Source organism: Vombatus ursinus, unplaced genomic scaffold, assembly GCF_900497805.2.
Source record: "Vombatus ursinus unplaced genomic scaffold, bare-nosed wombat genome assembly UNPS02014794.1, whole genome shotgun sequence".
NCBI lineage: Eukaryota > Metazoa > Chordata > Mammalia > Diprotodontia > Vombatidae > Vombatus > Vombatus ursinus.
The window spans coordinates 28,049,351-28,076,689 of record NW_020954572.1 but is presented as its reverse complement, the minus strand read 5'-3'; the positions used below and the strand labels follow the sequence as shown (position 1 = coordinate 28,076,689).

The following is a 27,339-nucleotide window of genomic DNA, read 5'->3' as shown; positions in this document are numbered from 1 at the left end:
AGAACTCTACCTTAGGGCCAGGTCCCAGTGAAAAAAGCAGCATGTTTCTAGGCTACTTGATTCCTTCTAAGCTTTTCTTTTCCTTCACATGGCCAAGGAAAAAAACCAGTGTCCAATATTTCTAATGTGGGTAAGGTGGTGGGGCTAGGTAGAGGGTATTTGGATCATATCTGAAGCAACTGGGTATCCCTCCCCTAGGACTGGGCCCAACAAAAGTTTGTGAGTTTGCTTGTACTTCTGCTACTGATACACAGAGGCTGAGATTACGAGTCTCTTATGTATAATTTCTTGCATATTATTTCCCCACTGGAATGTGAGTTCCTTGAGATCAAGGGCCATGATTTTATTTTTGTTGCTCTTGTTATTTTTTGCCTTTCTTTCTAACCCTATCCCTTAGCACAGTGCTTGCTGACACAGAGTAAATGCTTCATAAATACATATTGACTGACTGGTAAGAGAGAGGTACCCAGTGAGTACTCTAAGTATTAAGGTTCTATAGTGTAATTCACAAAGGATTTTATACCCTGGGGGTTCTTTCTTCTGTTGATCTGAGTATAATTATTCCATATTTGGCACATAATTACTTTTTAGTGGATGGATAAAGATTTCAAAATGTTTGGAGAAAGTGACTAATCTGCAAAACTGCAAGTTGTGACGAAAAGGAGAAATCTTAAATGTAGTTTATACGTGCTAATGTGACATTACTTTAAAAATGAACCAAAGATGCATACAGAAATAGAGAAATTTCACAATTAATAACTCAAAGACCAAATTGGAGAAATGATACAAAATCATGTTAAAAAAGAGGAAAATGTATATGACTTACCATTTATATTAAGAGAAGAAAAGAAAGAGCTAGTTAGTTGATAAAGTTTTAAAATCACTAGAAAAATAACAAAGAAATAACATCTAAATAAGCACAAAATAGGGGATTTTCAAAACTGGAGAGATACAGGAAAGTAAAAATTTTAAAACAAACTGAATAACCAAATAAAGCGTTTTTCCCCCTTAAAATGACTAATAAAATAGATAAAGCATAGCTAATTCAATTTTAAAACATGGAATGAAAAAAAGAAATTAAAAAAATTAAAATGGGAAAATTCATAACAAAGGGAAAAAATAAAGTTATAAGAGCTGAATTATGTGACAATAAAATTCAGAACCTAAAAAAAGATTGGGTTTGTATTGAAGTATAGAAACTAAAACTAGAGGCAGAGCCAAGATGATAGAGTAGATGGAGCATTCTAGCTGAACTTTCCCAACATTTCTCTCTAAACAATTTAAAAATAAGCTGTCAAATCAAATTCTGGAGTGGCATAGCCAACAAAAAGGTTGGGGTGAGAGATTTTTCTACCTCCCCAAAATTTTGGAGGTTGGAAGGAGAGGTCTGTGATGCTGGGGTGAAAGCTGGCCCGGAGTGCTACATGGCATCACAAGCTAGAGCCTTTGGAAGCTGTAGGGTAATAGCAGCAGCAGTAACAGTTTTGGGAATTCTCCCCACTCAGAAACAGTAAGGAGACTGGACAACTAGTGACAAAGAGATTAAAGGGACCACCACGTGGCCTCTGGGTACAGGACTCAAAGCCACAGGGCAATTTCATTGCCCACTACACAATTCCAGATTACAGAGAGAACAGGGGCCCTAGTTCCTGGTAGTAGTTCTAAGGCAGAGATAAGAGTATTAGAGCACTTGTGGTTATAAGGGAGCAGGGTGCCTCAGGGTAAGGACCAGAATACAGACCATAAAAGCAGTGACTGCATACCTCTGTCAGAATCACACCACCATGGAAGCATCAAAAACTAACAGACCTCCAGAATTAGCTGCGAAAACAGCAGGGTAAAAAAGTGTGGGAAAGTGAAAAGTAAGTACAGAAGTAAGCAGAGTGGAATTTAACATAAAGTTCAAAGTCAAGAAATAGCTTGGAAAATTGATAAAACAACATCATCATCAACAACAACAACAACAACAACAAGAAGGAACTGACCACAAATAGCTAGTAAAGCTATAGGGAAACTCAAAATACAAACTCAGAAGAAAACAATGATGTGAAAATCTCTACAAACAAAACCTCAAAGAAAAATGTAAATTGGACACAAACCCAACAAGAATTCCTTGAAGAGCTAAAGAAAATGTTTTTTTAAAAGGAACCAAAAAAAAAAAAGATTTTTAAAATGAACTAAGAGTGGTAGAAGAAAAATTGAGAAAAGAAATGAGAGCAAGGCAAGAAAATTGTGAAAAGACAACAGTTTGGTAAAAGAAGCAAAAAAAAAATTGAAGAAAATAATTCCTTAAAAATTAGAACTGGGCAAGTGGAAACTAATGACTCCAGGAGACATCAAGAAACAATCACAGCCAAAACAATGAAAAAATAAAAGACAATGTGAAATATTTAATTAGAAAAACAAATAACCTAGAATATAAATTAAAGAGAGATAATTTAAGAATTAGTAGACTACCTGAAAACTGTGATAAAAAAAAAGCCTAACATAATATTTTAAGAAACTAAAAAGGAAAACTTCCCAGATATTTTGGAATCAAAGAACAAAACAGAAACTGAAAGAATTCACAAATCACCTCCTGAAAGAGATCCCAAAATGAAAACTCCCACAAATATTATAGCCAAATTCCATAGCTCCCGGGTCAATGAGAAAATACTGAAAACAGCTGGAAAAAAACTATTCAAATACTGTAGAGCTACAGTTAGGATCACAAATTGTTTAGCAGCTACCACGTTAAATGATTGAAGGGCTTAGAATATAATATTCTAGAAGGCAAAGCAGCTAAGATTACAACCAAGAATTAACTACCCAGCAAAACTCAGTATAATCTAATCCCTCAAGGTAAAAAAGGACATTTAATAAAATATAGAACTTTCAAACATTCTTGATGAAAAGACCAGAGGTAAATAGAAAATCTGACATTCAAACACCAGACTCAAGAGAAGTATAAAAAGATAAACATGGAAGAGATATCACATGGGACTTAATAAGATTAAACTGTTTACATTCCTATATGGGAAGATGATACTAGCAACCCCTAAGAACTTTATCAATTTTTTTTAAAAAGGATGGAAAAATGAGAAAGAGAAGAATGAGGAAAATTATCTCAGATAAAAGAGGTGCACAAAGAAGAGTATTTATAGTGGAAGGGGAAATGAGGGAGAAGGTGCAGGAAACACTTGAATCTCACTCTAATTTGAACTGATTGAAAGAGGGAAGAATATATAGAATAACATCCAACTGGCTATAGAAATCTGTCTTACACAATGGGAAAGTAGGAGGAAAAGAGGCTAAGAGAAAGAAGGGAAGAAGTTACAAGAGGGAGGGCAGTGGGCAGATTAAATTATCAGAAGCAAAACACTAAAACTAACAAATGAGGAAACAGATAACCTACATAATCTAGTCTCATAAATTGAGCTATTGCTCATGAATATCGTGCAAACCACAAATGATCCTCTGTGGAAAAATATTTATGGTCCAAAGAAATTTATATTATATCAAATATTTAAAATATAAATATGCTGCTTCAGCTTTTAAATTATATAGTACTACAAATGTTAACTATACCAATAAAGATATGAAAATCAAATTAAGGTACTAAACAGTGATAAAGTGCTGGTGTCCTTCCTTCCCCTTCTAATTAGCTAATGTTTTATTTATTTCATATTTATCTTTTACATATTTACTATGCATACTTATATATGTAGAAATTGCTTCCAACATAGAACATAAACTCCTTGAGAATAGAGATTATTTATTAGAATTTGTCTCACCAGGGCCTGGCACATTGAGGTACACATATTAGGCATATTTTAACAAATGTTTTATTGCTGATTGTCAGATGGATAAAGATGAACAATAATTAAAATGAACAGAATACATTGAATATCTGGAATTTTTCTACTAAGAAAAACATAGGAGGTATCTAAGTAGAGCTTCAAAACAACTTTCACAAAAATAAAGGGGATCTAAATAAGTGGAGAGGTATACCATGTACATTGCCAGATTAGGTCAATAGAGCAAAAATGTTTACAATATCTACATTAAATTGGATATCTAACATTACACAAATCAAATTATCAAAGAAAATTATAGAATAAGATAATTATAACAACAATAATAACAGTAACAGTAATAACATTTATATAGCATTTAATATATCCCAGGCATTATGCTAAGTACTTTATAATTATCTCATTTGATCCTCCTAACAGCCCTGCAAGGTAAGTGCTATAAATATCCCCATTTTACAGATGTGGAAAATGAGACACATAGAGATTATGTGACTTGCTCAGGATCAAACAGTTACAAAGAGTCTGAGGTCCAATTTGTATTCAGGTCTTCCTGACTCCAGGCCCAGCTTTTAATTTTATTACGATCAAAATGATCAATTCTACATTTTGTAATGCTATCTTTTGTCTGATCATGAATTCTTCCCCTCCCTATAGATCTGACAATTAGACTATTCCTTGTTTTTCTAATTTGTCTATGGTGTCACCCTTTATGTCTAAATCACACATCCATTTTGATCTTATCTTGGTATATGGTATGAAATGTTGGTCTATAACTAGTTTGTGTCTTATTGTTTTTCAGTTTTCCCAGCAGTTTTTGTCAAACATGAGTTCTTATTCCAAAAGCTGGCGTCTTTGGGTTTATCAAACACTAGGTTATATGGTCATTGACTACTGTCTTGTGTACCTAATCTATTCCGTTAATCCACCATTCTTATTTCTTAGCCAGTACCAGATAGTTTTACTTTATATTATAGTTTGAGATTTGGTATTGCTAGGTAACCTTCCTTTGTATCTTTTTTCATTAATTCCCTTGATATTCTTGACCTTCTGTTCTTCCAGATGAATTTTGTTGCTATTTTTTTGATATCTATAAAATAATTTTTGGCAGTTTGATTGGTATGGCACTCAATAAGTAAGTTACTTTAGGCAGAACTGTCATTTTTATTATATTAGCTAGGCCTAACCACGAGCAATTGTTATTTTTCCAATTGTTTATATCTGACTTTATTTGTGTGAAAAAAATTTTGTAATTTTGTTCATATACTTCCTGAGTTTGTCTTGGCAGACACACTCCTATATATTTTATGTTGTTTATCATTATTTTAGATGGAATTTCTCTATCTCTTGCTACTGGGCTTTATCGGTCATATAAAGAAATGTTGATGATTTACGTGGGTTTATCTTACATCCTGCAACTTTGTTAAAGTTGTTAATTATTTCAAGTAGTTTTTTAGTTTATGCTCTAGGGTTCTCTAAGTATACCATCATATCATCTGCAAAGAGCAATAGGTTTATTTCCTCATTGCATATTCTAATTCCTTCAATTTCTTTTTCTTTTCTTTTTTTTATTAATTTATTTTGATTTGGCAAAAATCACTTCCATAAGTTTTTGAATTTAAAATTTTTCTCCCTCTCCCTCCCTCCTTCCCTCCTCAAGATGACATGCAATCTGATATAGGCTATACATATACATTCCTATTAAACATATTTTCACATTAGTGATGTTGTAAATAAGAATTAGAACCAACAGGAGGAACCACCAGAAAGAGGAAACAAAACACAACAGAGGGGAAAAAAAATAGCAAAGAGTATGCTTTGATCTGCATTCAAACCCCATAGTTCTTTCTTTGGATGTGGATAGCATTTTCCAGCATGTGGCCTTTGGAGATGTCTTAGGTTCTTGTATTGCTGAGAAGGGCTAAGTCTATCAACATTAGTAATCGTACAACGTTGCTGTTACTGTGTACAACGTTCTCCTGGTTCTACTCACTTTGCTCTCAATTTCTTTTTTCTACTCATTGCTATAGCTACCATTTCTAGTATTATATTGAATAATAGTGTGATAATGGGCATCCTTGCTTCATCCCTGATCTTAATGGGGAGGCATCTAGCTTATCCCCATTACAGATAATGATTGCTGATGGTTTTAGAGAGATACATAAGGAATGATCCCTTTATTTCTATGCTCTCTAGTGTTTTAATAGGAATATGATTTCTGTTGGTTTTACTATTGATATGGACAATTATGTCAACAGTTTTCCTAATACTGAATGAACCCTGCATTCCTGGTATAAATCCCATATGTGATATATTGCTGTAATTGCCTTGCTAGCATTTTGTTCAATTTTGCATCAGTAATCTTTAGGGAAATTAGTCAATAATTTTCTTTCTCTGTTTTAGCTCTTCCTGGTTTAGGTATCAGCATCATATTTGTGCCATAAAAGGAATTTGGTAGGACTCCTTCTTTGCGTATTTTCCCAAATGGTTTATATAGTACTGGAATTAATTGTTCTTTAAATGTTTAGAATTCACTTGTAAATCCATCTGGCCCTGGGAGTTCACTAATGGCTTGTTCAATTTCTTTTTCTAAGATGGGGTTATTAAGGCATTCTATTTCCTGATTTGGTAATTTAGGTTATTTATATTTTTGTAAATATTTTCTATTTTGTAAATATTCATTCATTTCGCTCAGATTTATTGGCATATAATTGGGCAAACTATTTCCTAATGATTGTTTTAATTTCTTCTTCATTGGTGGTGATTTCCAATTTGGTTCTCAATTGGGGATATTTAATATGCTCTTTTTCTAGTTTTTTTTAGTTGCATACCTAATTCATTGATCTGTTCTTTTTCCATTCTGTTGATATAAGAATTTAGAGAATTGAATTTTCCCCTAAGCACTGCTTTTGTTGCATCTCATAAATTTTGGTATGTTGTCTCATTGTTGTCATTCTCTTTAATGAAATTACTGACTGTTTTTGTGATTTGCTCTTTGACCCACTTATTCTTTAGGATTAGATTATTTAATTTCCAATGAATTTTTAATCTATATTTCCACTGCCCTTTGTTGAATAATTTTTATGGTACTATGATCTGAAAAGAATAAATTTAATATTTCTGCCTTTTAAAATTTGATTTTGAGGTTTTTATTACATGGTCAATTTTTGTGTATGTGCCATCTGCTGCTGAGAAAAATGTATATTCCTTTCTGTTCCCATTCAGTTTTCTCCAAAGGTCTGTCATATCTAACTTTTCTAATGTTCAATTTGCCTCCTAAGTTTCTTTTTTATTTATTTTTTGGCTGTGCAATGACTAACCTTATTAGACTTAGCTCTTCTCAGCAATGCAAGAATCTAAGACAACTCCAAAAAACTCAAGATGGAAAATGCTGTCCACATCCAGAGAAAGAATTACAGAGTCTGAATGCAGATAGAAGCATACTATTTGCTCTCCTTTTCTTTTGGCATTTTGTTTTGTTACCTTCATTCTCGTGGTTCCTTTCATTAGTTCTAATTCTTCTTTACAGTGTGACTAATGTGAAAATATCTTTAATATAAATGTATAAGTAGAGCCTATGTCGGATTGCATGCCCTCTTGGGGAGGGGAAGGAGGAGAAAATTTAAACTTAAAATCTTATGGAAGTGAATGTTGAAAACTAAAAATAAATTAATTAATTATAAAAAACAGTAAGGTTCAAGTGATGCTTATTGCCCACCCTCCCATCTTCCCCTCCACTGTAACAGGTCCTTTACACCTCTTGATGTGAAATAATTTACATCATTCTACCTCTCCCTTTCTTCTGCACCCACTGTACTCCTCTTTGTCATCCCTTAATTTTTTTTAATGTTATTCCCTCAAATTCACCTTATACCTGTACCCTCTGTCCATGCATATTCCATCTAGTTTTACTATTCATGATACAATTTTTAAGAATTACAAGTATCATCTTCCCATATAGGGATATAAATAGTTTAGTTCTACTGAATCTCTTATGTTTTCTTTTCCCGTTTTACCTGTTTATGCTTCTCTTGGATCTTGATATTGGAAGTCAAGTTTTTAGTGTCACTCTGATCTTCTCCTTACTAAAGATTGAAATCCTTCTATTTCACTCAATGACCATTTTTCCCTTCATGTATTATGTTTAATTTTGTTGGGTAAGTGATTCTTTGCTATTGTCCTGGCTCCTTTGCCTTCCAGAATATCATGTTCCATGGCCTGTAGTCCTTCCATGTTGCAGTTGTCAAGTCCTGTGTGATCCTGATTGTGACTCCCCGATATCTGAATTGTTTCTTTCTGGCCACTTGCAGCATTTTTTTTCCTTGACTTGATAGTTCTGAAATTAGGCTATAATGTTCTGTGGGGTTTGTATTTTGGGATCTCTTTCCTGAGGAGATCAGTGGATTCTTTCAATGCCTATTTTGCTTTCTGGTTCCAGGACATCAGGGCAGTTCCTTGATAATTTCTTGAAAGATGCTGTCCAAGTCCTCGTTTTGATTATGGCTTTCAGGTAGTCCCGTGATTCTGATATTGTTTCTCTTAGATCTATTTTCCACCTTAGTTGTTTTTCCGATAAAGTATTTTACATTTTCTTTCCTTTTTTTTTCATTCTTTTGATTTTGTTTGATTGATTCTTGATATCTCACAGAATCATTAGCTTCCACTTGCCCAATTCTAAGTTTTAAGGCATTGTTTTCCTCTATTAGCTTTTGTACTTTCTTTTCCATTTGGCCAATTGTAATCTTTAAGGAGCTGTTTTCTTCGCTGAATTTTTGTTATCTCCTTTCCCATTTGGCCAATTCTACTTTTTAAGTAGTTTTCCAAGCTGCTGACTCTTTTTTTTTTCATAATTCTCTTGCATCTCTTTCATTTCTTTTCCCAATTTTTCTTCTACCTATCTTATATGATTTTTAAGCTCCTTTTTGAGCTCTTTCATGAGTTCTTTCTTGGCTTAAGACCATTTCCCATTGTTCTATGGGGTTTTGCCCACAGATATTTTGACACTGTTATCCTCTGAGTTTGCTTCTTGGTCTTCCTGTCACCAAAACAACTTTCTATGGTCAGATTCTCCTTTTGTTGTTTTTTGCTCATTTTTTTTTTTTGCAGGGAGATTCCTTTCTTTTAAATTTGAGCTCTATTCCCAGGGTGGAAGGGGCACTGTCTCTGGATTCTTGTGCTAGTAGCTGCAGGCCCTGGCTGTTTACATATTGTTATTCTGATGTTGCACTGAGGCCTACAGGAGACCCTTGTATGTGGTTTTGTGCTGAGTGGGTATGGTGGGGAAGTTAGCTGGTGCTGCTGGAGGCTGTAGGGGTCTGGCAGCTTACCTGGTGCTCAGCTGGGGTCCTAGTGGTTGTGTCTGGCATGTACTGAGGTCTAGTAGGGTTCTTCTTTATTTCCCTGGGGCTACACTGAAGCATGTGGAGGTCTGGTCACTGAACGGTGCCTATTTGCCCTGGGTTGTGCTGAAGCAGGTGTAGGTCTGGCACTTGGAGGATGCCTGTTTGCCCTGAGCTGTGCTGAAGCACATGGAGGTCTGGCCTACTTTCTCACCATGCTGGAGGATGCCTATTTACCCTGTGCTGTTTTGAAGCACGTGGAGGTCTAGCTGTTGGAACTATACTGAACCACATGGTGGTTCTTGCAGCTGGAGTCTGCCAGTTCCCCTGGCTATGCTAAGGCATGCGGGGGTCCTACTATTAGCGTTTGCCTGCTCCACCACACTGGGGCTCATGATCTCCCAGTGGTTTGCTGAGATAGGGCTTACTGTGACGCTTCCTGTCCTGGAATGTGCTCCCCTTTTGCCTGAGTGAGATGGACCTTTCCTGCCAATTCTTCAACCCTCCCGGGCTAAAAGACCACTCTACCCCATCTTTTACTGATTTTGCTGTTCCAGGATTTGTTCTGGGGCACTATATTATGGTTATTTGGAGGTAAATATGGGAGAACTACAGTGATTTACTGCTTATTCTGCCATCTTGGCTCCCAGAACTAGAAGTTCCCCACAAAACTATTTCTTTATTACATGTACAAAGTACAGTGTGGCAGCTGAAAATAGGAGAAATTTCCTGGCTTGTATTTTTAATAGAAATTCTACATCATGACCTCTTCCAAGCAAAATAATTCCATTGACTTCAGTTCAATAACCATTATTATTTCCCTACTACGTGCAAAGCACTGTGCAGGTGCTGGGTGAGATACATGATGATTAAGACATGGTCCCTTGCCCTCATGGAATTTATAACTTAATGGATGGGGAACACAGATGTCTTACTGCAACTATATTGATAACATCTCTGGGAGGACAGATAATTCCTAAGACAATGATGATCTAAGTAATTCTGGTATTTGTAAATTAATTTTTTTTTTCACAACTAGCCAAGAGGTACTACTAATAGCTATTTATAGAACACCTTTTTATCTTGAGAGTATGGTGGATTAGTATAAGAGGACCTAAGTTCAATTTCCAACTGCATTACCTTACCCTTTCTGGATCTCAGTCATTTCTTCCTTAACATAAGGAGGTCATACTGCATGACTTTTAGCATTCCTTCTATCTCTAAATCTAAGATTTATTGATTAATTTACTTAAAGTTTTTTTTTAATTAACTCTCTTGCAACTTCACCCATTTTTAACCATAACAGTCATTTTTGGATATAGCCTCATATGTAGATCTTAGATACTATATCTCACGGAAAAGGCACACTATTCTTTGTCTCTCAAATAATAAATACTAGTCATTCAATAAAAAAAAAATAGTGTGCCATATACAAAGACTACAGAATGGCTGTGTCAGGGAAAACTCTAGAAAATTCACTCCAGAAAATATCTTTTAACTTGTTTTGAAAAGAGTTATAAAGTTAACTGTCAAGAGCTATGAGCAGTATTAACACTCAGGTCAGCATTTTCCCCACACACAGTCTCATATTTCTAAGTCTGAATTTTTTCACACTCTCAAGGAGGGGGGGTTTATGTTGAGGTTTTTATATTTCATTCTTGAAGATATTTAAATTCTTATAAAGTACATAAATATAGCTCCTTCCTATTTTCCAAGTACATAGGAGAATCATGGCACTGAAATAGTGACTAAAGGTTATGAACAATATTAATTTCATTTCATTTATTAAACAAACACTTGTTGAGTGACTACTATGTGCAAAATACTACTTGTAAAGAAAAAATACAGTTCCTGACTTCAAGGAGCTCACAATTGTAGACAGGAATAGATAAGTCATGTATACAGTAAAATATAATATAAGTTAGAGTATAAGTATGTATAACTAGTATGAAAATAAATTCTGGAAAACTCATTTCTAGGTGGGAAGTTAAAGACTACATAGAAAAGGTGACTACATAGAAAAGGTGGGAAGTTAAAGACTACATAGAAAAGGGAAATTTTACTTCATTTGAAGTAAAGTGGTTAAAAAAAAAGATCCTGAAAAGAAAGTGACCAATTATTAGATTATTATAACAGTTCACATGGAAGGTAATGATGCTTGAATCCATCAAATTGTACCCCCCTCACATTATCTTTTAATTATGAACTAAAAGTTCATTTGCATGAAGAACATCTAGATCTCTGAACATATTTTCCATTTGTTTCTCTGGAATTTCCCTTACCATCTCCTTTACTGCCACTGACCAAGAAATCTTCATCTACCAATCCCCAATTTCCCTCACCTTCTACCACCAAATTTGGCTCTAGTGGCAGTGGGAAAGGAAGGGAGTTTCCAAAGTGTGCCACTTGTTATCTCATTTATTTTCAAGGTATGACTTCTGTTGAGTTTGGAAGGGTCAGGTTTTATTATCTCCATTTTACAGATAAGATGAACTTTGGCACAGATGGAATAAATTATATGTGTAAGGTTAATTAATGGTAAACCAGGGACTTGAACCCAGGTTTCTGGTTCAGTGATTTATACAGTGAAAAACTTATGATGCCTTTAGATGAGTAACTATATGAATAACATGTGCAGCAATTGCACATAACCTCTGGTCCATTCATGTGCAAAGGTTTTAAAGATAAAGAGGAAGCACGATGTAGTACATAGGTCACTTGGGAGTCAGGAAGTCCTGGGTTCAAATTTCACCTTAGATGCCAATTGTGAGACATGGGTAAGTAAGTCTTTTAACCTCTCTGAGCCTCTGTTTCCTCATCTATAAAATGATGGGTTGGAGCCAATGGCCTTTAAGGTTCCTTCCTGTTTTAAATCTGTGATCTTAAGACTTATATCTGGAAGTTTCTCATTAGATTCTTTTATGTTCATTGTAAGCAGGACACATGGTATGCAGTGATTTTATACATACATATGTTACTTCATTCATATACGTGTTTATGGTTATCGCCTAATCCTCATATGAGAAGTAAAATAAAGGGAATTGTTTTACTGTGTCTCTAAGAAAAATCTTAATATTTTATTTTAAATTTAATTTATATGTGCAAAATTTGATACAGTGCCATAAACTACTCAAGAGCCAGTAGATTTTTCCATTATTATGTCTAGTATTAAACAAATAAAATTTTTAGAGTGGTGGTGTTATAGCTTTCTTACTCTGAAGTTTCTTAATAACTCCTGAGAGTTGCATTAACAAGTTAAAAGATGAGTATGTAGTCATTTCATCTTATTTGATATGGTTAAATCCCATTACTCAAAAAGATTAGTTGCTTTAGGAACTTTTAAATATCTGATTTGTCTTGGGCAGTGATGCAGGTGATAGTTGTACATATTAAATTCAAGAATTCACATATACTACGTAAAAGAGATTAAAGTATAGAAAGACGAATTTTTTTTTTTGGCTGTTAGAATCATTGTGCTCTAGGAGCACTGGCCAATTAGTTGTATTTTGTGTTTTCTTTCTGTAAACACATAACATTCACCTTGTACAAGGAATGGGAAAAAACAGTAAATGAGCAGAGAAATTTTATATAACTGTGTTATTCCAGAAGTCAATATTTCCAAATGAGCAAAAGGTTAGTAACCACTGTGTGTGTGTATGTGTGTGTATTCAGACATGTGTGTGTGTATATATGTATATATTATATACACATATACACATACGTGTATATATGTGTGTAGTGAGAAAAGAGAATTATAGTAATCTAGCATAATTTTTAAATATTCCAACTCTAAGGATGTTTTATTCAATCCACAAAATTTGCATTGATCCTTTAACACACCTGGATTACCTTCCTGGGAATATTCATTTATTTTTTCCCATATAAGCCAAATTGTTGCTTGTAGTGAATACACTTAAGAGGTTTGCCATAAACACAAAATTTCAAATTCTCAGAGAAAGAAAAAGAGCTGAATAAATTAATTATAACTTCAATGTGAATGGGACATTTATAGCAACTCTCTTTGTGATGCAAAGAACTAGAAGCTGCAGGGATCCCCATCAACTGGGGAAAGGCTGAAGAAGTTATGGTGGATGGTTGTGATGGAATACTACTGTGCTACAAGAAATAATGAGCTCAATGATCTTAGAAAGGCATGGAATGACTTGCACGAAATGATAAAAAGTGAAGTGAGCAGAACCAAGAGAACACTGTATATAATAATCATTACTATAAATATGAAAATTAAAAATAAAAGACATATGAAGAAAGAGGTTATCTGCATCCAGAGAAAGAAATGACAAATAGAAGTATATATAGAATAATTATACATATATATATATATATATATATACACACACATATATATATATACCTATTTATGTCTAATGGTAGACGTCTCTAGGGTAGGAGCTGGGGAGGAAGGGAAAAAAGGGGAAAAAAATAAATTTACATGATAAATTTGTTGTATATGTGAAGGGAATAGCAAATTGTACATGGTAGATTTGTAGTTTCCTGTGCAATCATCTTTTTTTTATTGTACTGTGTTATGGAAATGCTTGTTTTGTTCTGTGAATCGAATTTTAAAAAGAAGAAGGGTAGGAGGGTATGGGCCCAGAGAGGAGATTCCATAGTAAATAGAAAATAGAAAGATCATGGGGGGGCCAAGGGTAGAGGTGGAATGTGCTCATGATAATGTACACAAGGAAATTTTTACCACAGAGCAGTACTTCTGTCTTCATTACCTCCCACGGGGTGATACTTTGAAGAATAAGGCACAACAGAGAAAAAGGGGTTAGGGGGCAAAATCTACAAAGCATAGAAACAGAAATTCTTTAGAAAACTCCAAATTGGCACTTTAGTAACTTTAATTCCATGTGGAGCATAAAGAGACTAAAGAAGGAAAAAATAAGTAGAAAGACTAAATCAAAGAGTAAATGCTTAGAACAGATAAAAAGAAAGGAGAATTAAGAAAAAGAATGGAGTAAAGGAAATGTTTTTAGAAAAAGGTTTAAAAAATTAAAGCTGAAAGGGAGGAAAGGCATATATTAATTACTTGACAGGGAAAAAAAGGTTAAGATAGAGTTATTTGGGTTATAACAACATAATATACATATAGTAATAACAATAATAAAATACTTAATATTACAGCTAACTAAATCCTTCCTTCACAGTTCAAAAGGCACCGTAAGGATTTTTCAGTGGCTCAAGGTGATCATAATGAATGTCAAAAAACTAGCCATGTGAACTCGAACAATTTATTCATCTGAACCTTAATTTCTTCTGATCTGTGAAATGGAAATGCTAGTCTAGGTAAGAGTCTCTAAAATCTCTTCAGATAATAATACTTTCCTCTAAATGTGCAGAAATAACAGCTGACAAAAATTCCTAGTTATGAAAACTTCTAATTAGACTTTTAAAATTTTAACTTACTTTTATCTAGTTTTTATATTCAAATTTTCTTCTGGAGATTGCAAATTGAGATGTTTCTGTATACCTTTTTGTTGTAGTACTAGTTAGTTAAGTTATGCTTTGGGACATTCAATTTCAAGGAGGTGCCTGAAAGGGTTGTCCAGATAAGAAGAACCAGACTAATTTTTCCCATATACTATAATTGTGTGGACACTTTCAAAATTGTTATTTGACACAGAAAAAACACATAGGTATACTGAGATGAAATATGCCAACTATGGCCATATAAGCAAAGCACCAAATAAAATTTAAGACCCTCAATTCTTAACTGATTTACCAGTCTCCCTCTCCTTCCCTTTACTGCTAGTGTCTTTCGTAATGGTCATGTATGTAGGTACATAGCTTCTGCATGTTATCTCTTCAGTTAACACATTCAGTTAGAATGTGACTTCCTTCAGAACAGTCAGTCAACTAGCATTTATAAAGAGCCCACTACTTACCAGTCACTGTGCTAAAACTGGGAATAAAAATAAAAATAGAAAGTCTTTTCTTTAAGGAGCTTACATTTGAACAGAGGGAGACAACATAAAAAGGCAGTTGAAAAGACAGGTAGGGGTGGGACTGAGACATATATGGGAAGTGGGGAGGGGAACATCGTAGAGGAAGTCCAGAGTGTAGTAGCCCAGAGAGGAATGAGACATGACCAACTTGGGCACCCTCCTTAATGGAACTTCTGGGAGGAGTCTTCCAGGAAGAAGAGACCACAGAGGCTGAGGGAACTCCTAAAGTGTGAATTCCAGGGCTGGAGTAACGCATCAGGATGAAGAGGTTTCTGGGGCATAGTTTTGCCTTTCTGGTATCCTCAAGAGCTGGGGCAGCACATGGCACATAGTAGGCACTTAATTGCTTGTTGACTGATTTTAACAATCCTGAGAGATTAAACTCTTCCTTTCAATGAGGATATTTCATAACACACACATACACATACACACATATACATACATACAGGGACACATACACACACACAGAAGTAGTGTAAAGGATGGATTGTTAGAATAATGATCAGAAAGACCTAGGCTCAAATCCCATAGCTGACACTTATTAGTTGTGTAACCTTAAGTATGTTAATTACCACTTTTAGCTATTTAATTTCCTCATCTATAAAATTAAGAGAGTAATAGCTACAGCTCTTCACAGGGTTTTTTTGAAGCTCAAATAAAATACTTTGTAAATTTTAAAAAAAACTGTCTATGATGTGCAACATCAGAAAATATTATCAAATTGGTTTGAATATAGGCTACCTTCAAATATGTTTCATCCCCCAAAACAAAGTTTCCTTGAAAGGAAAGCAAACAACAATAGGTATACATTGAAAAATAACACTGATCATTTATTTGGCCATGCGTTGTTTCATAAAATGAAATCTAGAAGGAAAGTAGTTTATGTTAGCCAAAGATATTGCTTGAAAAACTTTAGCTAACAATAACATAAAAATACTTAAATAACAATTGTTTAGCAATAAAGGATAAAGAAAAATAACACTGAAATAGCCTTGAAAATACTTAATATTATTTTTGTATGAGAACTGTTTCACTACCATGTAAAATATTCCCCAATTTTCTCCACATTTCCCAAGGTCACAGTAATGGTACTTAGAATAGCAAGAAAAAAAAAAGCAAATTTTATAATATACTATATCATACAGTCAACTTTCTTGGGCCTCAGGCCAATGGGCTGTTGCTAATTCATAAAACTTTTAAAGCACTCAAAAATTAGAAACTTAAAACTTGCTTTTCTCATGCTTTTAATGTGAAGCTAATTTTACCAAGTGGTAGCACATCTTTTTTTCCTTTGAAATAAATATATTGAATAACTGTAAGTAATTCTTACCTCACAGAGATCAGACTCCACTTGATCCAGTGTTTTTCCAAGATGTTTATCTGGATCTAAGCCTAACAAAAAATGGAAGGTTTTTTTGAATTTTTGTTTTTAGAGATGAGTACTCTTAAGATAAGTTAATTGATCTGATAAGTTCATTGTTTTAAAATTAAAACAAGCCTTCTACACCCTCTTTCTAGCCTATGTTATGTATGTAACATTGTTTCAATCAGAAAGTACACATACCTAAGCAAATACTATTAGTAACTAGATTCAGTCCTGGGGAAAAAAATAAGCTCCCTTTCTTTTTCATTGTGTGTGAACCAAATTATGAATTCTTTTTTTTTTAAAGTTTTCCATTTTGAAAAATTTTACTTAATAATTCAAGTCAATCCAACAATCATTAACCACATGGCTATGACAGATACTGATGATTCAAATATTAAAAACAATATACTTTCTTCCTTCAAGATACTTATAATAGGAAGAATATACCATACATATATACACGTATATATATATATATATACGTGTATATATATATATATGATACAAAGTTGAATATGACAGAGGTAAAGGAAAGATTCAGATAAATGTTCCATGAAAACGAGAGATGATCTTTTTCACAAGGGAGAAGTAAGAATCAAAGAAAACTACCAGGAAAAAGTGGTATCTTATCAGAGCTTCAGAAGAAGGAAAGAATCATTCATTCAGTTAGTAAATAAGCATTTATTAAGCTCCTACAATAGGCACTGTGCTAAGTATTGGGAATAAGAAGAAAATAAAAAGACTGTCCAACGTGAAAACAATTACATACAATGGGGGAAAAAAACACAAAAAACTCTTGGAACAAGTAAGCAGTCAAGCGAAACTTATACACGCAATGGTCATGTCCAAAAATGTATGTCTTTGAACCTTGTGTCCTTCACCTTTCACTCAGGAGTAGGGCAATATGGTTCACCATAGGTCTTTTGGAGATAAAGAGGCATTGATTATGACTTAGGTCTCTTAAAATTGTTTTTCTTTGAAATGTTTCTGGCCTCATATAAATCATTTTCCCAATTCTATTAATTTGACTCTGCATAATTTCATGCAATTCAGGATTCTCTGAAGTCATCTTTTTTTACTTCCTACAGCAAAACATTGCATTAATTCACACACCACAATTTATTCAGTCATTCCCCAGTTGTTTAAGAGGAAATCAAAGGCATCCCTTTGGATTATAATTCTTTGATTTTCTTTTTTGTTTGTTGCTTTCCCTTTTAGAAACTCTTATTCTGTTTCCCCACCACTCAATGCATATTGATTTCCCATTATGTTTTTTAATCTCAGCAGACTCATTCAATATTGCTATTCATTTAAAGAATACATATTTTCAAAATTTTCTAAAATTACTAGCCAAACATAAGAAAATATGTTAAGTGATTAATAAGTACTTTATAATGATGAATTTCTGATTAACTGTATTCTTCCATACATCTTTGCACTGCAACAGATTTGGAACAATATGATCTCTCAATATTTAGCACCCATTTTATCTAACAGCAATTAGTACAACTTATCTGAATGACAAGGTCATAAACAGTACTAGAACAAAATTGTAAAGTTATGAAGGCTATACGTAAATCTGCCAAGTGAAGAAGTTTAGACTAGCGTTCCTCAGGAGGGTACTAAGGAACAGAGACAGGGCCACACCTACTTAAAATAACTGAACTACAAGGTTTATTATAAATGACACCCCCAGACTTATACTGGGGTACTTTGACAGGCATATATCTACTTATACAAAAATGAATCAAGAGGATGCAAGTTTTATCTTGCCTTGATTTTTTCAATTTGTTTTTTTTCTTATCTTATTCAAGGAAATGAGGCTGGACATATAATATGTCCCAATAGGTTGGTACTATCCAGACCCAAAGCCCAAAACCAAAAGGCCTACAATGTCTAGGGACTGTGTTTTTATATTCAGGTTTGTTTTTTAATATTCAGTTTTATATTCTTTCCTCTCCAGACAGTACTGAAGACTTACCTCCATGAGACTTTGTCTGTCATTCTATAGAAATCTCTTCTTCACATTGGAAATTTACTCCACCGCAGGACTACATGTCATATTTGAAAGTACCCTCATCCCCTGAAGCCTCTCTCTTACTGGCTGGTTCTTCCTAGAATTCCATCTTAAAGAGGCAGCCCTGACCAACCATGAGTTCACTCCTGTCCAGGCTACACGGCAGACTCATCTCCAAAGGAATTTTTCTGCCATTGGGCCTCTCCACCTTCTCCTTTTCTGCTCCTTTTCAAATGTTATTTTCCCCTATTAGAATGTAAGCTCTTGAGGGCAAAGATTATCTTTCTACTTATATTTGTATTCCCAGCTCTTAGCAAAGTGCCTAACAAATAATAAGCACTTAAAAATGTTAGCTGAATTCAGTTAAACAAAGTAACAATGTAAAAGACAGAAGTATCTAAGTTAAACAAACTAGAAGTCACCTTGAATACTCCAATCACGAGTAGGTGAGATGATTTTTTGTCAAAAATTCTTTAAAAGAGGTAGACTCTTTAAAAGAGAGAAGAAAAACCAAATCACTAGTATTAAAAGTGAAAAGGGTGAAATGCCTCTAACAAAGATGAAATTACAGCAATTATAAGGAGTTATTTTGCTCAGTTATATGCGAATACATTTAACAAGTTAAGTGAAATGGAAGAATGTTTATTAAAATATAAATTGCCTAGATTAGCAGAAGAGGAAACAGAATATCTAAATAAACCCATTTTAGAAAACTATATTGAATAGGCCATAAATGAGCTACCTAAGAGAAAAGCACCAGGACCAGATGGATTTACAAGTGAATTCCATCAAACATTTAAAGATCAACTAATTCAAATATTAAATAAATTATATGGAATAATAGATAAAGAAGGGATTCTACCAAACTCTTTTTATGAAACAAATATGATACTGATACCTAAACCAGGAGGAGTAAAAACAGATAAAGAAAATTATAGACAATTTCATTAATGAATATGGATGCAAAAATCCTAAATAAAATACTAGCTAAAAGATTACAACAATATATTACAAAGATTATACATTATGATCAAGTGGAATTTATACCAGGAATGCAGGGATGGTTTAACATAAGGAAAACTATTAACATAACTGATTACATCAATAATAAAAGTTAAAAAATGATTATATCAATAAATGCAGAAAAAGGTTTTGATAAAGTTCAACACTCATTTCTAATAAAAATACTTGAAAGTATTGGTATAAATGGATTTCTCATTAAATTGATAAAAAGCACTTATCTAAAACCATCAGGAAGTGTTATTTGTAATGGGGATAAACTAGAAGCATTCACAGTAAGATTAGATGTGAAACAAAGATGCCTACTGTCATCAATATGATTCAATATTGCACTGGAAATCTTAGCAATAGTAATAAGAGAACAAAAAGAAATTGAAGGAATCAGAACAGGGAATGAGGTGATAAAACTCTCTTTTTACAGACAATATAATGATATTCATGGAAAACTCAAAGATTCAACTAAAAATTTAGTTGAAACAATAATTTTAGCAAAGTAACAGGATATAAAGTAAGTCCACATAAATCATCAGCATAGATGAGAATAAAATACCCCATTTCAAATAACTCTGGACAGTATAAAATATCTGGGAGTACACCTGTCAAAACAAACCCAGGAACTACATAAACAAAAATATATAAAAAAAACTTTTTCTATAAATAAAATTAGATTTAAATAATTGAAGAAATACTAATTCATGGGTAGGCAGGGCCCATATAATAAAAATGACAATTTTACCCAAACCAATTAATATATTCAATGCCATCCCAATTAAATTACTAAAAAATTCTTTACTGAATTAGAAAAAATAATAAAATTCATTTGGAAAAACAAAAAGTCAAGAATATCAAAGGAAATAATGAAAAATAAGTAAAGGAAGGAGGTTGAGCAGTACCAGACCTTAAACTATATTATAAGGCAGTAATTATCAAAACTATCTGGTACTGGCTAAGAAATAGAAAGATAAATCAATGCAATATAGCAGATATATAATTTACAGGCGCAAATAAACATAATAATCTTGTATTTGACAAGTATAAAGACTTAAGATTTTGGGACAAGAATTCTTTATTTGGTAAAAAATTGTTGGGAAAACTGGAAAGCAGTATGGCAGAAATTGGGCATGGACCAGTATCTTACACCATTTACCAAGATCTACACAAAGAGAGATTTTACAAGAAAATTAGAAAAATATGGAATATATTACTTATCAGACTTATGAATAATTTATAAATAAACAAGAGGTAGAGAACAAAGTTAGGTCTAAAATGGATAATTTTGATTACTTTAAATTTAAAAGTTTTTATACAAATAAAATATATGTAGCCAAGATCAGAAGGAAAGCAGAAAATTGAGGGGGAAATTTATGGACAATTTATCAGATAAAGGTCTTCTATCTAAAGTATAAAAAGAACTTTGTCAAATCTATAAGAATACAAGTCATTCCCCAATTGATAAATGGTCAAATGATATGAACAGGCAGTTTTCCAAAGAAGACATAAAAAAAATATATAGTCATGTGAAAATATGCTCTAAATTATTATTGATTAGAGAAATGCAAATTAAAACAACCTTGAGAATAGATGGGGAAAGTGACAAATGTTGGAGAGGATGTGAAAAAATTGGGACACTAATTCATTGTTGGTGGAATTGAACTGTTCCAATCATTTTGGAGAGCAATCTGGAATTACACCCAAAAAATTATTAAATTACCTATATCATTTGACCCAACAACCACTACTTGGTCTATTTCCAAAGATGATTAGGGAAAAAGGAAAAGAATCTATATGTTCTAAAATGTTCACAGAAGCTCTCTTTGTGGTGGCAAAGAACTGGAAATTGCAGGGATGCCATCAATTGGGGAATGACTGAATAAGCTGTGGTGGTATGGTTGTGATGGAATACCACTGTGCCATAAGAAATGATGAACTCAATGATTTTAATAAAAGATGAAAAGACCTGCACAAAATAAAGAGTGAAATGAACAGAACCAAGAGAACATTGTATACAGTAACAGCAATATTGTTTTAAGAATGACTCCAAGCAAATAAGGAATTTTTTCTATTATAAGTACCTAAATTAACTATAAAGGATATATGAAGGAAGATACTATCTACATCCAGAGAAAGAACGAATTAATAGAAGTATGTATAGAATAATTTTACAAACATATCTATTTGTGTCTAATAGTAGCCCCTCTGGGAGTGGAGGGGAAGGAAAAAAAAAAGGAAAAAAAAGAAATTTACATGATAGTTCTGTTGTATATTCAAAAGGAATAGCAAATTACACATAGTACATTTGCAGTTTTATGTGCACTCATCCTTTTTTTCTTGTTGGGGAAATTTTCTCATGGGAGAGTTGTTGGGGAAAGTTTCTCATGGGAGTTCTAGCTTCTCTCAGCAGAAGCTGAGGGTCACAACCAGTTGCGTGACAAAATTAAGGAAGTCTCACAAGACCTCTCCTTTGCTGACACGCAGCTCTTATGGTTGGCTTGGCTCTCCTCTCACTGAGAGATGAGTCCTAACACGAGCTCCTACAGACTTGGGGATTGGCTATCACGAGGGGATCACGCTTTGAACATGCATCACTAGGGCTATAAAAGACAGCTCCTCTAAAACAAAAAGGGGGAATTGTCATGGGATTCGTTTGGGAATGGTGCTCTGCCATGTTAGGGTTCCTCCCTGTGGGGAGTTGAGGGTCACAGTCTGTTGCGTGAAAGCAAGGAAGTCTTAACTGACCTCTCCTTTGTGGACACGCAGCAATCATGACTGGCTCGGCTCTCCTCTGACTGGTTGAGTGCCTCCCTGCATAGCCCGGGCACACCCTGGACCTGAGGCTTTCATGCGGAGTGGGATAGCTAGGACTGGCTGTAGAGCTCTGATCACGCAATCCCAAGGTGCCTTGAGGGCTATAAAGGTCACACCCAGCTAACAATAAACAGGAGCTTCTGCCATCTTGCTGTCTCCCGCCTCATCCATGCGTCTCCAGGTTACTGAGCACTGAGCTGGTCTCATGCTCTCCACTGCAGCGGCCGCGACATTTTCTTTTGTACTATGTTATGGAAATTCTTGTTTTATTCCATAAATAAAAACAAAACAAATAAAAGAGGCAAAGTCACGATGGCAGGTGGATAGGAAGCAGTGGCAGGGTGCTGGTAAGCTCCCATTCACATAGATGAAGAAAATATATCAGACCTAACCTTGATGACGAAATATAGAAGAAAAGTCACAGTTATCTCTCTAGCATAGCTCTGCAAAGGGAGACAGACAAAGAGGTATGTGGACACTGGAGGCAGGGTAGAGGCTGTCCATCAGGGCAAGAGAAGATCTCAGACCCAGACTGGACCAACCCCAGATCCATACTGGGGCACTACAATAAGGACAGGTTAGAACTGGAGGTTTTATCACTTACTACTCAGTTCTGGATCACAAATCCATGGGAGACTGAGAAGAGGAAGCCAGCAGCAACAAAGTATTACTTTCAATGTCTAGTCCAGCCAGCAGAATAATAAAGAAGGGCAAGAATCCCAGGCCAACAAGGAGCCTACATAATTCTGCCACTCTGAATCAATAAAGCTTTCCAACTGGGTGAGATACCTGAGGAGAGAGGTTCACACGCAGAGAGTTCCAAGAGGGTGGAGTGAAAACTCATTGCTCCTCATAACTTGAAGGCCTTTTCGTCTTTTTTGAAGCCCTGGTGAAGTTCTCCTTAGGTATGGCTTTCTGCTGGGCTCTGATGGTTGGTGTCCTTGTACAATTCTGAAGTTGATTTTCCTCAGTGTGTCTAATTTATCTCTCAGCTTTCAGTACAAATGCTGCCATCAGCCAGTGCAGCTGGATGATACTTTGCCAACTCCCACTGTCTGTGGGACCTTTCAGGTGGCTCTGACAGAATTTCTGAATTCAGGGGCACTCTGAGGGTATAGAGGAAGGAGACAAAGATACTCTCCTGTCTGTGCCCTTAGAATCCTGGAACTCCAGGGTTCTAAATATGTTTGCTGATTTATCTTGTGCCACAAGGCGCAAGTGATTTTCTTCAATCAACTACAAGCCATGTCTGTGTGGCATCATCTGCTCTCATACAATTATCAAAGCACTTCATCCTTCCCAAACTGATTAAAGAAGTTTTCAAACCTAGTTTATACCTTTGATCAACTGAGTCAATAGTTTTTGCCTTTTCTGATTATATAATTGCGGGTGATGATACAGGCTCTACATTTACATTCATGTTAAACATATTTTCCCATTAGTCATGATATAAAGAACAATTAGAACTAATGGGAGGAACCACGAGAATGAAGCAAGAAAACAAAACAACAAAGGAGGAGAGCAAATAGTATGCTTCCATCTGCATTCAGACTCCATATTTCTTTCTCTGGGTGTGGATAGCAATTTCCATCATGAGTCTTTTGGAGTTGTCTTAGATTCTTGCATTGCTGTGAAAAGCTAAGTCTATCAAGGTCAGTCATCCCACAGTGTGGCTGCTACTGTGTACAATGTTCTCCTGGTTCTGCTCATTTCACTCAGCATCAGTTTATATAAGTCTTTCCAAGCTTTTTTTGAAGTCTGCCTGCTCATCATTTCTTATAGCACCATAATACTCCATTACATTCATATACCACAACTTGTTCTGCCATTCCCCAATTGATAGGTATCTCCTCAATTTCTAATTCTTTGCCACCACAAAAAGAGCTGCTATAAATATTTTTGTACATATGGGTCCTTTTCCGTTTTTATGATCTCTTTGGGATACAGACCTAGAAGTGGTATTGCTAGGTCAAAGGGCTTTCTTTCTTCTAAAAAAAAATTTTACTATTTATCCCAATTACATGTAAAAGTATTTTTTAATATTCATTTTTTAAAATTTTGAGTTCCAAATTGTCTCCCTCTCTCCATCCCCACTCCTTAAGGTGGTATGCAATTTGATATAGGTTATATATGTGTAATTATGTAAAACATATTTCCATATTAGTTATGTTATAAAAGAAAAGAGACAAAAAAATCTACCATGAAAAAAATAAAGTGAAAAATAATATGCTTTGATCTGCATTCAGATTCCATCAGTTCTTTCTCTGGAGGTGGATAACATTTTTTATCATGAGTCCTTTGGAATTGTCTTAGATCACAGTATTGCTAAGAATAGCTAAGTCTTTCATAGTTCATTGTCATTACAATATTGCTGTTACTGTGTACAATGTTCTCCTGTTTCTGTTTACTTCATTTGCATCAGTTCATGTTGGTCTTTCCAGGTTTTTCTGAAATCATCCTGCTCATCTTTTCTTATGGCACAATAGTATTCCACTACAATCATATACCACAACTTGTTCAGTCATTCTCCAATTGATGGACACCCCCTCAATGTCCAATTCTTTGCTGCCACTAAAAGAGCTACCATAAATATTTTTGTACAAATAAGACCCTTTCCTTTTGAATTTCTTTAAGATACTGACCTAGTAGTGGTATTAATGGTAGGCTTTTCAAAGGCAATGATGAAAAAAAATTGGGAAGGGCTACTACTAGTACCATATTTCAAACTATACTACAAAGACTAAAAAGAAGATAAAATGGACAATTTTGATTAAACTTGAAAAGTCTTCACACAAACAAAATTAATGTAGTTTAAATTAAAATGGAAATAATTAGAAGAAAAAATATTTTGCATCAAGTTTCTCTGATAAAAGTCTACTACTTAAGATAGTAATGTATTTAAGTATATAAGAATATCAGCCATTCCCAACAGATAAATAGACAAAGAACATGATAAAGTAGTTCTCAAAGGAACAAATTCAATGTCAACAAATATTTGAGAAACATGTTTCAAATTATTAAAAATCATAAAATTTCAAATTAAAATAATTGAAGTTCCAACATCATACCTATCAGTTTAGCAAAAGTGACAAAAAATGGAAAATGACTAGTGTTGAAGATGTGGGGATAAAGGAAAATTGGTACACTGCTGGTGGAGTTATGAATTGGGAAAGCAATTTGGAACAATGTCCCAAATGTCACTAAACTTCTTTATCTTTTGATCTAGTGATAAACACTACTAGGCCTATATCCGAAAGAGATCAAAGGAAAAGGAAAAAAGATCTATATATACAAAAATATTTATAACAACTCTTTTTGTACCAAGAACTTCTACTATTGAAAACAATGAGTGTGCCCATCAATTAGGGAATGGCTGAATAAATTATGGAATACAAATGTAATGGAATATGAGTATACTGTAAGTCATGACAAAAAGAATGGCTTCAGAGAAACCTGGGGAGACTTGTATGAACAAAGAAATGAGCACAACACCATAAAGAAAATTAACTCTGAAAAACTACAGAACTCTAATCTATGATATGACCAACCATGAATACAGAGGACTGATGATAAAGTGATGATAAACATCATCAGTCCTCGGTACTCATAGTTGGTCATTTCATATCCTGACATAGGGTAATACTGAAAATGAAGAAAGAGGCATATATTTTTGGACATGGCAAATATGTGAATTTATTTATCCTGATTACACTTTTTTTTTTTCAGGATTGTGTTGCTGTTGTTTATTAATTGGCATGATCAGGAGTGGGGAAAAGAGACCTAGCCATTAGAGTTTCCTTTTTCAGTTTCTGTTTGCTGGTTTTCAACTTTTGTAGACAAGTAGAGTACCATCGTTTCCAAGGAATTAAAAATAAGTCTTGTTCAGGAGACAATGAAGGGGTGCAATGTGTTTATAAGGAGGCAGAAACACACAATAAATTAAGAACTATGAAGAAAAATCATAGTAAAGGATGTCATCAAAGAAATGTATGATCAAAGAAGAAGCTAATCCAGTTATACGGTGAGAGGGAATAACCAATAAACAGTCCATCTGATCCGCTGGAATACTTATAATTTCAGAAGAAAGTTCATCACATTGTAGTAAATTTATGATCTGTACTAAATTTATTACGGGATATGCACAACAGTCACACAGGATGAGAGATTTAGAGGAGGCACCAATGGAGGAACCATTCATATCAATAAGGTCATGGATCCAGGAGAGTATTTGAGTATCATTTCCTGTAAGCAAAGAAAGATTAATTCATGTACTTGGATCTTTGTAATATAAGCAGGCAATTCTGAAAGTTTTGATGCAAAAATATTTAGACTGTAGTCCTAGTCAGATCACTTGTATCATTTTTTCCTATACTAATCTTATATGTGCTTCACCTATGTAAAAATTAAAAAAATTTCTATTTGATTAGTAGACATTAAAATTTTTGGTTTTTTCTTCCCTTTCTGTCAAATGCTATATAATTCACTCTTTAGTTGTCTAATTTCTTGCCACAAATGTAGTCATCTGCTTTCTCATATCCATACATACACTCTGTCCTCAACATACTGGCAATATACTATGTAATTAAAATTATCTTTAAAATAACATATGATATGCTCTGAATATATGGATAGTGTATGGTACTGTATCATTGTATAGAAGTTTTTAATGGACATTTTAATGGTGTAAGATATTTCACAGGTATACACTATAAAATCAAAATGACAGTCTTTACATTTTCTCTGTATTTTTAATTGACCACAGATACATCTTTAGATCTCAATTCTGAGTTACTAGGTTGTAAAAACAGGTACCATACTCCACGACGGAGGTGGTTGCATGCATTTTTGGTTTGCCCTGAGGAAAAACAAAATTATTGAAACCACATTGGTCTTCCAAAAGCCCATCTCCAATCATCAAGCAATAATGACTACATGAAAATGGGCATATAATTTTAAAAATGATTTAAAAATTTTACTCTATTCATATAAATCCATTTAATTATATCAGTAGACACTGAAAAAAGCTATGAGT

The 27,339-nt window shown here is 34.1% G+C and overlaps 1 protein-coding gene across 2 annotated transcripts in view; it reads right to left on the bottom strand.

Annotated features, from left to right (window-relative positions):
* The window catches only part of DPH6 (diphthamine biosynthesis 6), a 464,350-nt gene that overhangs the window by 266,251 nt on the left and 170,760 nt on the right, over positions 1 to 27,339 (bottom strand). For both annotated transcript variants that reach the window (XM_027870019.1, XM_027870020.1), the window contains exon 6: positions 16,430 to 16,491. In XM_027870019.1, coding sequence (XP_027725820.1) covers positions 16,430 to 16,491 — 62 coding nt within the window. The remainder of the gene's footprint in view (positions 1 to 16,429; positions 16,492 to 27,339) is intronic.